Source organism: Artemia franciscana, chromosome 16 (genome assembly GCF_032884065.1).
Source record: "Artemia franciscana chromosome 16, ASM3288406v1, whole genome shotgun sequence".
NCBI classification, from domain to species: Eukaryota; Metazoa; Arthropoda; class Branchiopoda; order Anostraca; family Artemiidae; genus Artemia; species Artemia franciscana.
In genome coordinates, this window is record NC_088878.1 from 20521266 (window position 1) to 20533813 (window position 12548).

General features: G+C 36.4%; 1 protein-coding gene across 1 annotated transcript in view; it reads right to left on the reverse strand.

Annotated features, from left to right (window-relative positions):
- Positions 1-12548, reverse strand: part of LOC136037197 (uncharacterized) — a 136263-nt gene that overhangs the window by 37749 nt on the left and 85966 nt on the right. Inside the window, exon 4 of the mRNA XM_065719774.1 lies at positions 8516-8664. Coding sequence (XP_065575846.1) covers positions 8516-8664 — 149 coding nt within the window. The remainder of the gene's footprint in view (positions 1-8515; positions 8665-12548) is intronic.

A 12548-nucleotide genomic window follows, 5' to 3' on the forward strand; every position in this document is an offset into this window, starting at 1 on the left:
TGTAATCAACATATCAATAACTCAAATGGCATCGTTAATTACGTTTCTAGGTATTGTAATTAATGTAATTGGGTAATTATGTTTGACAACATATCATATTATTTGTTGGATGCAGTGCCAAAAAGGAAAAACAAGGAGGGAGGCGAAAACTAAGATTAAAATTATGTTTTTCTGTGGATAGGAATAGACATTCTGAGGAATACTGTTCTTCTGAGAGTTTTATAGAATTAAACGAAACAAGTTCTGAAAAATTGTAATAAAAACAAATTTTTTTCAACTGAAAGTAAGGAGCAAAGATCAAAACTTATAACGAACGGAAATTAGTACTTATAAGAGGGGGGTTACCCCCTTCTCAACACCTCACTCTTTATGCTAAAGTTAGTCCCAATTCTTTAAGAACGGCTCCTGAGACACAAGAGTCGTTTAATTAGAAGCATAAGAAGTTTTTTAAAAGTACTAGAAAAACTTCAGTGTGAATAGCGAGGTGTTAAGGAGGGGCCAATTCCCCTAAAATACGGAATAACTTCTGCTCGTTTTAATATTGCTCCTTACTTTCAGTTGAAAAAAATTTCTTTTTTCATTTAATCCAGAAGAAAGATCACTTATGTTTTTGTTTGTTCTTTTTTTCCCAGGGCGTACCGAAGCAATGGTCCTAGAAGATCGGGAGATCGTTCATTCGAACGAAAATCAAAATTTTCAATGCACTTTTTGAGAGACCGAAGACAGTGGAGAGCAGCTAGCCCCCATCCTACGACTTGGATGTAAGTTATGCAATTTGACAATTGTTTACAAATAGTATTCGTTATTGGGAAATACAAATAAATTTTTCAGGAGGGTTTTCCACCGGGGCAAGGGGGAGGTCCCACCGGGAGAATATTTCATGGGAAAAGTTTTTGAGGTTAATTTCATAGGTAAATTTCACATGAAGGAGGGGACTGCATGTTGCGCAATTTGCCCATTGTTTGCATATAGTATTTGTAATTTGGAAAATACACGGAAATCTTTAATGAATGAACTCTCCTTGAGATGGGGAATTTTCCGGGAAAATTTTCCATGGAGGGAAGGGGAGTCCCTGACCTGATTTCAAAAACTTTTAGAAATTAAATACAGATAGAATAATCCCGAACTAAAGTAAGACGAATTTTCCTGGGGGAATTTTCAGCGACAAGGGATTGGTCTGGGGAGAATTTTCCAGGGGAGGGGGCAAGTTAATCCGGGTAAAGTTTCTGAGAGGGAAATTTTCGTTGGGAAGGAATTTCCCTAGAATAAATGTTTCATAGAGAGGGGAAACAGATATCCCGGTATGACTCGAAAAACGATCAGAAATTAGATATGAGAAACAAGTTTATTCAACTGAAAGTAAGGAGAAACATTAAAGCTTAAAAAGAATATAAATTATTTCCTAAATCAGGTAAGCTCTTCCTCAACCCTCGCTCTTTGAACTGAGTTTGAATTGTTAGCCCAAATCCCAAAACTAATCCGGAAACACAAGGGTCGTTTAATTGGAATAAGAAGATTGTTTAAAGCACCATAAAACTTTAGCATAACGAACGAGGGCTGAAGAAGGGACAGCTTCCCACATATACAGAATAATTTCTGATCGTTTTAAGTTTTATTATTGCTCTTTATATTCAGTTGAAATTTTTTTTCCAATTTAATACCGCATAAGTACTGCTAGTCTGAGTATGATCCAGACCAGTGGTGCCCAGCTGATTTTCGGATATGCCACACCTAGGCATTTTTAAAATCCTGAATACACGCAAAAATCCTTATAGATGCCCTCATGATCCTTAAATTCTGTTATTCATATTTTTACATGTATTCAGCTGAAGAAGGCTTGAAATGTCATTAACTTGGTATATCTTTTCGGGTCGTCCTCTTGACATATTTTATACTAATGGAAAATACTGTCTGAATGCAATACCTTTGGTATGATGTACGATATCACTGCAATACTATCATGTATCGTTTTCGCCTTTTAAATGCACATAACATGAAAAAAACTTCGTTTTCTTAAAGAGTTAAAGAGGCTGCGTCCCAAAGTCAAACCTTAAAACGTACAGGAATTAGGAGAGGCAGTTGGGGGGCTGCCGCCCCCCAAACCCCCCGCTTTTAAAGACTCTTTTGTACAGGTTTTTTGTTGTGGGGGGCTGCCGCCCCCCACAACAAACCTCTCCTGCCAACTACCTCTCCTAATTCCTGTACGTTTTAAGGTTCGACTTTGGGACGCAGCCTCTTTAACTCTTAAAGAAAACGAAGTTTTTTTCATATTATTTCTGTACGTTTTTCTACAATCCATGGTGGATGTAATTTAATAATTCCTGTACTCCTCGTACAGGAATTAGGACTGCCTCTCCTAATTCCTGTACGTTTTAAGGTTCGACTTTGGGACGCAGCCTCTTTAACTCTTTAAGAAAACGAAGTTTTTTTCATATTTTGTGAAAAAAAAACCGCCCGATAAGGGACTTGAACCCTTAACTTTAGGATTAAAAGTCCCACGCTCTACCGACTGAGCTAACCGGGTAGCTAACAGTTAACGTGAGCTAACAGTTCAAAATAACTTTTAAGAATTTCAAAAATTAACATGGGCTCTTATGGGGAAATGGGTTTTTCTAAGCTAGAAAATCGGGGGGTTAAGATTTTCCGACGAAACTTTCCAGGGCACTTACTCGGAGAATTCCGCGTAGAATGAGTCTTCGTACACCCAGATCCGATGTCGGCTGTGACCTGTAGGCGTGGCAGAAAAAAAACTAAAGGAGAACATGAACTTTATGTGGCTATGCGTGGTTTCTGGAAAACAGGGAAGGAGTTATCCGATCGAGCTGAAATTTCGCGGATAAGCTCCTGGGCCCTAGGGGACCTTAACTTGTGAATTTCAGCCGGATCGGACAACGTTAAAGGGGGGCTGTGATCTTCGGTCGAAACTTTCGGCCAGATTTTCCCCATGAAGGAAAAGTCGGAGGGGGATGAAATTTGGCAGGTTTCTTAGTTGGAGCTCGGGCTACGAAATGCATCCCTCCCCATCCCTCTGCGACCATCGGAACAGAAGATCGCTTAACATTGTCGTGGTTCGCCTCTTTATAGAGGCACGAGTGTGCCTCCTTGATAGATATGAAATCGTTTTTTTTTTTGTTGAAATAAATGAATACCATTAGACGAACGATGCTATGTGAAGTGCCGTTCAACAAAGCAGTAATTCTGTGTTAGGTAAAGTGTTGTGCTGAGCAAACAAAATGATAGGTTTATCTGAACTATGTGTTTTCTTTTTTGTTATGATGTATTCCAGTTGAACAGTAAAAAACCGAAGATGGAGAATTTTTTAAAGTATGTTTAAAATAAAGGGACAGAAATTTACTAATAATTTCTGTTCCCGAGAAAATCCCAAAAAGAAATATGAAACGTTTGAAATTCTCAAAATATCGAATCACAAAACATTGATTCAAGAACTGACTCCTGGAGATTTTCTTTCTCATAAACTGTGATTAAAGAAAGGCTTTTCTTCGATGGTCAATTAATTTTGTTTAAAATTAAAATTGCTATTTCTGACTGTTTTAGCCAAGCCAGGGTATATCATACACATTAGATTTTTTTTCTGATGCTAAGAAAAGAGGCAAGGAAAATTTAATACTACTTATCTTAACCAAACATACTTTGAATTAAATACCATGACTTCACATCTTACTTATTTATCCCAAATTTTTAATTCATGAAATCAGGCTATTTCAGGCCTTCGGGATGTATTATGTTTCCCCTGAAACAAGCGATTTTGTGAATAGTCTGCAGTTCTAGCTTGGACCACAAGGACTATATCAGTAATTCCCAACCGATTTAGGGACATGCCCTACCTAGGAATTTCTAAAATAATGACGCCCCCTCGTTATATTTAAATTTCGTTATTAAAAAATTTACATGTATTCATCTGAAGGAAGCTTAAAAAGCCACTAACTTGGTATTTTTTGGGGTTGTTCTATAGGCGCACCGTCAACTGGGGTGACTTTTAAATATTCTTCAACTTTAAGACCCACTGGGAGTTAGCTGGGTCGTGATAAAAATTTGAAACAAGTGCTAAAATTGCGACCGGTGCTATGAGATGGCAGCCTGAGACAATTCATATTGCATTTCTGACGCAAGTACTTTATTTTTAACAATAATGTCGATTATCAAAGTCACCCGGTTTAGGGGTTACTTTGAAAACCAGCTTGTAGCATCAGCTTTAAGACCGTTAGTTTTGCTGTAAAACTCGTTTATTGGTATCAAATGTATCAAAAGCGATAAAAAACATCAGTTATTACAAAATATAGAAAAAAAAACTATAAACCAGCCTTCAAAACTGACCAAATCAGTTGCTTCAGTAAAGGAATAACCCTAGGTGGTTATAAAACTGGACAGATCCACCCCAAAACCAACTGACTAGAGGTTCACGGCGTGTTGTCGACCTCGGAAGGCTTTGGCAAAACCATTTCCATCTGGCTTGTGCAGACACAGGTTTTTTTTTCTGTCAGCACGAACTTGTCGCTCGAAGAAGCTACGCACTTTAGAAATGTAATTTCCAAATCGACGTCGATTCCAGCGTTTCTATTTTCATCCTCGCTCAGATTAAATTGTCTGTCTACTCTGGCTACGTATTGTAATGTGGACTTCATTCGAGCCAAATTGATCACAACAGAGCCAACTGTTTGCCTGACTCTGTCTGTCAAGGTCTTCTGCAGGTCCCATGCTGATATCATAGTTCGAACCGTCGTCGAACTGAGGGTCCTCTGGTAAATTGTCGGAACTAACATCATCTTGAAGAAACTTTGGGGATGTTCTCTTCAAAGTTTGGATTTCTTACATCTGGTACTTTGACTAGTCAGAATCGCTGTTATCTCTGGCATTAGTCATCTGCTTCCCTTTCTTTTTTCGCTCCTCTTGGCTGTGGTATTTATAACGTCTTCAGACGAGATACTTTTTCCAGGTGTAATTTCCAATCTTCGACGCCAACGCTGTGTATATAATCTTTCCCATAGTGCATACGCGCAAGTATCTCTGTAACTGCGTGTCCGACAGTTTTGACAGCGTCGCTCGTAGTTGAGTCGTCTCTGGATATTTTTTATATGACGGCATCTTTGTTGATGAGAAATACTGAACAAGGCTTGATTCCGTTTTTTCTAGTCTCTGCAGATGTTTCCCCGATGTCATCCCATAGTCGAACGTTTAGGATCTTAAAGTGCTCTTTGGAAACTGTGGACTTGTTTGGATAGCGCGCTTTATATTCTGTTAGGAACTTACACCATACGCGTTTCATCGGACCAAACAGGGCAACACCTAGTGGCTGAAGAAGATGGGTTGAGTTTGGTGGGATACAAACAAATCTGATATTGTTTTCAGTACGAAGACCCTCATATCGATATGCGATGAAAGATTGTCACCGATCCAGACTTTTGGTTCATCTGGGCTGAACTTCTTCAACCACGGGACGATGAATCAAAGCAATCATGGAAGTAAGTTGAATCAAACCACCCAGACTTTGATCTGCGGACTCAAAAGCCCTTTGGAGCTCCTTCAATCCACGTATCCCAAAGATTTTCCGATTTAAAGACATTATACGGCGGAAAAAGCCCTCCACTAGCAGTAGCTGCTACCATTATAGATATTGCTGACTTCGTCTGATTCATTACTCACTCACGATATTTTAATTTGCGTTTAAAGATAGCCTTTACTCGTCCTAGATTATGAGACAGGTTGGTTTCCTCGTAATTGACAATGCATTCAGGCTTAACGTCGCAAAGCGTCTCCTCCAGGCAATCAATGTACGAGCTCAAAGTCCCGTAGTCAACTTTGCTGCGGCTTGAACTAATGTTCTGACAGATTCTGTTACTCGGTTGATTCGAGTGTCTTAAAAAAGATTCTGGCCCAGTCGTCTCCGCGGAGGTTATTCTTGAAGCGCGGTTCATTCAGCTTTCTTTTTTTTTATCAAGAAACGACCTAACAAGGAGACGGAGATCAAATTTTGTTAGCGGAAGTCCCCACTCAGACTGACGAATCAGATGGTGAGTAAAAACTAATTCTTCGTTCATTCCAAGAACTGTCCACCCACCGATTTTTTTTGTATGCAGGCCTCTGGTGTGGCTCCGAAGACTACTGTACGGCACTCCGTAGTCTTTCGCTGCAGTGTAGATTTTTGTCCCATTCTTCACAGCTTTAACTGCCTTCTCGAATACTTCTTGGAAAAAGCCTTGTACGGACGAGTGTCAAGCTTTCGTTCTCAAGTTCTTGTCACCTGAAAAGGAACATAAAAACTTAGAGAAAACCACAGTAAACCAATTGTGACCATTTAAACTCAGTTAGATAAATATACAGATAGGTTTTTTATTTCATACAAATAAAAACACAAACAAATGAATAAATAAAGCCAACAGGGAGCTAAGTTCAAAAAGAAGGCTATCAATTATTATATTAATTTCAAATATACCAAAAATAAAGATAAAAAAGATAAACCGAAAAACATTATAACATATAAAAGGAGAAGGACAAAGGAGGCTACCGATTATTATTATATTATAGTTTCAAGTAGAATCTTCCCATCATTAAAAGTTAATAACATTTTCTACTAATCTAGTCTGTAAAAGTGATCGGCTATTAAAATTTTTAAATTTAGTATTCAATTTAAGACTATTTGCTATAAATAAGCTTATCTGCCTATTTATAAGCTATTAATTGGCTTATCTGTTATCGTATTGAAAATATGTCTCTTTCACAGTTAACAGATGGAATTATGTACACTCCAAAACGAGCCGACAAAGAAGCGAGTGAGCGAAAGGGGTGGCAAGAGTATGTGATCCATAAAAATAGCCCATCGGAGACTGAATATCATAATACTAGGGCGATAATTGTAAATCCTTAAGTTGACTAAGGTTTAATATACGAAGAAATAAAAATAAAGTTTTTGTTTCAGAAACACTTTGAAGTCGTGCAGAACGATGAAAGAAAGTACCAAGGATTCTTATGGCTTTATTTTGCTGGAGGGGTTTAAAATGACTAGGAAATGTATTTAGGTGAATAATGGAACAATATCTTAGGTATGATTCTATTCAAGAATGATAAAGGAAGAAATAAAAGAGGACATGACAAGAAAAAAGATTACAAAATTAAATCAAAACACTTCGGGAGTGACCTTGATAACTGTTAAAGTCAACTCCAAGGGTTGACTCAGACAACTCGCCCATCTCCTTCCGTTTTAAGGTAAGTCCCTAAATACTTACTTGGCCACTCTCTGATCATATTTACAAGCCTACTAATACCCCAAAACAAAAAAGAACAGTCACCTGTTTTTTGATGATCAGATGAATTTTCAGTACCCCTAAACATAACGAAAAGTACTTACTTTACATCACCAGTTCACAGACAAAAACTCTTTACTCGATGAACGCCATTTCCACATTGATGAAAATAGCATAAAGAGCCATCTAGAATTTCCTCAGATGTTTTCGTCGCAACACCTGTCGTCAAAAGTCAAAAGAAACACTTTTCCGTTGTTGTGTCAATGTCACCCTGATTATAAATCTCACCCCTGTTGAGGGTATTTTACGCTAATAAAAAATATTGTCGGGATAAAACATCTTTTATACAAGGCTTGACGCTGTTGAAGAACTACCTTGAATCTTTTTTGCTCTTTAAAAGCAGATAAATGTGACGTGATTCAAATAAATTTTTTTTTTTAAATTAACGCTCTGAAGTATCGTCAGCTAAAGGATGTACAACCCACTAAACTATTGCTATGTCCCACTGGCGAGGTCTGCATCCCGTGTTAGGAATCACGAAAATAGATATTCATATCATTGAATTCATTAGTCTCATGCCTACTAATTCACCAAGCCAGAATTATTATGTTACTTAGAAATTTTCTCAGAGAAGATTCTAAATCTGCAAAAAGTAGGAACATTATCTTTTTTTTTCTGCGATTTTCATAAATTCTTCAATGTATTTTTAATCTAAAAAACATTGTACACCAAGTTTCAACCGTAGGAGAACAGAAAAATATCATACTAAAACTTGCACACAGAACGTAAGCCTTAATGTCATAAAACGTTATTGATTCTTAACTTTGCAAGTTCATAAGGAAATTCTCTATGAATGCGACAGTACAAATTAATACCTCAGGGATATAATAAAGATTAGCGATTAAAATATGAAGAATATACCTTTTTAGACAGTTTCTTGCATTACTTTAGAAACACAAGATCATTTTTTCTTCAGTTCTAAATTTTTTTTTCGAAAATTCTATATCTCGTGTATTTATATGAGATTCCATGTACCATTACTACGTTACTACAAACCCGCTGAGTTAGTTAAGCCGATTGAGAAAAACGGAATGTTGGACACCCTTCTTCCATCCCACCTTGTCTAAGACTTTGGCTACCTTCCAGGAAATACTAAAGGATTTATGGTAAACACACATTATTAAAGATATATATCGATTCCGATATATCGGATAAGAACCTTGAATGCAAGAGATCATCACCTTTAGGATACTGACCTGTGAATATAACAAGTAGACTCCACTTTCTCTAATCATAAATGTTCCATCCTCTTGCTGGACTATATGCCGCCTAACCAGACCAAAACTGCGAGAAGAAAGACGCCAATTTTTGAATATTCCTAAATCATTTTGGATTGAGATATCTCCTATAAATAAAATGATAAGAAGTAATTTCTATCTAAACAGGAAAAAAACATGTTTTTATCAAATTTTTCCCTATTTATGCATAATATATATATATATATATATATATATATATATATATATATATATATATATATATATATATATATATATATATATATATATATATATATATATATATATATATATATGTGTGTGTGTGTATATAATGAAAAGAGAAATCACCAATGCAACAGCAAAAACACATTAAAAAAAAAAAAGACAGAAGGAGAAAAGGAAGACTGTTTTCCTACATTAGTGATTAATATAGATCAGCACTTGAATGAGGCCTTAACCCTACTCATCCCTACAATCACATAGGTCAAACAGCATAGCCATACACAATCAACCATAAAGAATAATCCATGGACAGGCAGTCGTGTCGTCAGTAAGTACAAGTCGTCATTTACCAAACAGTAAAAAAAAAGACAAATAATTCAGAGGCAACAACCCAACACAAGGGCTCATCAGGAGAATAAACACTTTGCCTATAGGATATAGGGTATATATATATATATATATATATATATATATATATATATATATATATATATATATATATATATATATATATATATATATATATATATATATATATATATATATATATATATATATATATATATATATATATATATATATATATATATATATATATATATATATATATATATATATATATATATATGTATATATATATATATATATATATATATATATATATATATATAAATATATATACATATATATATATATATATATATATATATATATATATATATATATATATATATATATATATATATATATATATATATATATATATACTAGCTGTTGGGGGGGGGGGCGCTTCGCAACCCCCCAAGCCCCCCCCGCGCGCGTATGTCGTTACGCGCCATATTAGTTACGCGCCATTGTAGTTGTGTCCCTGTGTCCCACCTGTGAATATAGATAGATTTATATATGTGTTTCAAACTACGTAAAAATTGCGAATATACGACATTCTTGGCTTTCCCATTGTCTGTGCATATACAAAGCCGTATGTACTAATAATGACGTCATATGCAAACGCTCTTTTTACAAACAAACAAACATGCATACACACAACTCGTTTTTATATAGATAGATAGATAGATAGATACAATACAAATTAACTGCGTAAAACTTGCGAATATACAACATTCTTCGCTGTCCAATTGTCGCTGCATATAAATAGATTGTCAGGTTTACCGACCCTCGAACATGCAACGTACAATTGTCCATGAGAAAACAATCAGTATTAAGATCTATACCACATTTTTCTAATGATTGACCTTGAGCTTTGTTAATGGTGATTGCAAATGCTAATCGAATTGGGAATTGCAATCTTTGAAATTGAAAAGGCAGATCCGTTAGAATCATGGGAATGCGAGGAATAAGAACAGCCTCACCCTCAAAAGGCCCTGTCAAGATTGTGGCCTCTATTAGGTTTTCCATTGTTTTTTTTTTACGGCAAGTCGCGTACCATTGTAAAGCTTTGGTGGGTTGATATTTCTTAAAAGTATTATTGGTACGCCTATTTTTAGTTGTAGCACGTGTGGTGGAAACCCTGAAAGATCTATGGAATTTAAAAATTCAGATGGATAATTAACCGCTTCATTTGGTTCCAAAACTGTGTCGACTGACTTGTAAAGGACTGCCTGGTCTCGAATCTTGGTCAAAACAATATTGTTGATTTCGTGGATGTCTATATTTTTGAGTGCGAGAATCGCTCTTTCACTTAGCCATTTATTATTTTTATAATTTTTTAGAATATTCGGAAATACTTTTTCAATCAATTCATTTTTGGACGTCACTAAATTACAGAAATCAGCAGGTAGTTGTATACGTCCTGAAATTGAGTCTACTGGGAGCTTTCCGTTTCCAATTGCCAGCAATTGATCTGAAAATGTTTGACCAGAGTCATCGTTTTGCAATCGGACACGCATATTTGTAGTTAATTTTAATATTTTTACGTGTGCCCATAAATTAGAATTTTTCAGGCAGGCATTCATTTCGTCTGCAGGAGTTGATCTAGGTATTATAGGTAATGTTTGCCTGAAATCTCCCGCAAGCAATATTAATGTGCTGCCAAAGGGTTTCGACTTCCCTCTCAAATCTTTCAAGCATTGATCCAGAGCCTCGAGCGATTTTTTGTGTGCCATTGTGCACTCATCCCATATAATAAGTTTGCATTGCTGCAATACTTTACCCATCCCAGATGATTTGGAAATATTGCACGTGGGAGTTTCTGTAGAATGCAAATTCAGAGGCAATTTCAAAGCGGAATGAGCAGTTCTTCCACCAGGCAGCAATGTTGCGGCTATTCCGGACGACGCAATTGCCAACGCTATATAATTTTTTCATCGAATTGATGCCAGAATCAGTTTTATCAAAAACGTTTTACCAGTACCTCCTGGCGCATCCAAAAAGAAAATTTCTCCAACGTTGTTATCGACACAATGCATTATCGTATCATAAATGTCTTTTTGTTCCGACGTTAACTTGGAAATGTTATTTTGTACATACGACAATAGATCACTCGTACTGTAACTTTGTTCACGATCCAATTCTACACATGTCGAAACAGAAGCGATACGGTTAGGTGAAGGCATTCCCAAATCCTGAAGAGGTTTGTTTGCCATACGTACGCACAAATCTTCTATAATAACTAAAGTGTAGTTATAAATTTCTGATGTAAAATCAAAAGTCATATCTGACGTCTCTAACTGTTTTCGATGGAGTATATCTTTAGACATTTTTGACTTATATTTTTCCCATAACTCTGTAGGAGCTGATGGAGAGCAAGTTGTTAAAATGATGCCAAACAATGCACGAATTTGACTTGGGGTTGACGTTTCGCACGCGTCATTGATGCATTTATCCCAGTGTCGGTCATTCTCCAATAAATTCAGAGCTTGGCAAGCGCTACGGTAAGTGTCATGTATAGTACCGTTTACAGTTCTCAAATACTCAAAGGATGTCGGACCGGGTACATTCACCAAAAGCAGGCGTAGAAAGAAGCATTCATGTTGATTGGGGTGAACGGTGTAGAGTCTTCATATCGTGGTATCTTTGAAGATGGTAGGTTGGCCGTCGACTGACTTACCCTGTTTTCGACGTTCAAATACTTTATTTTTAGTATTCCACGTGTAATACGAAGGCACTTCAGTATACAGCAGTTTTTTTGCAAAAGAATCATTTTTGCAAAGCGAAAAAAAAGCTGTTAATGTTGTATCCGGTGGATTCAGGGCTCTTTGTTGCACGTTGGTTTCTGTGAAATAAACACGTTGACCATTCTGTAAATGTACCGCTAAGTGAACAACAGCTGGACTACGTTCATGTATCGGAAATGAAAGAATTCGACAAACAGCTTCATTACTGCTTATGTATCTTCCAGCCTGATATTGTACGATTTCGTCGAAATCTTTGATTTCGGGCTGCAAGCCAAAAACTGCCATGTCACTGCCTTTGTTGACGTATTTACATATGTATTTGATTGCCTTTACGGAGTTACAGTATTCAACGTTTATGTGTGCATTAAATGTTTTTGATAATAATGGGGAATATGGAACAACCCACTGGTTATCTACTTCGATGGTGGTACCGTTACGCTTCTTTATTATTGCTGTTTTACCGCCATCTTCAGTAGATCTTCTTCTATATTGTGGGTAACCATCATTGCCAGTAATTGTGTTTGATACTAAAAGTCGAGGATATTGCTTTGTGCACCTTCCTTTGGCCATGCATGGTGAATTTTCGTGAAATTTCGCAAGGTCCATGTATCATATTTTTTACAATAATATCATGTAACCCCTTATCGACATTT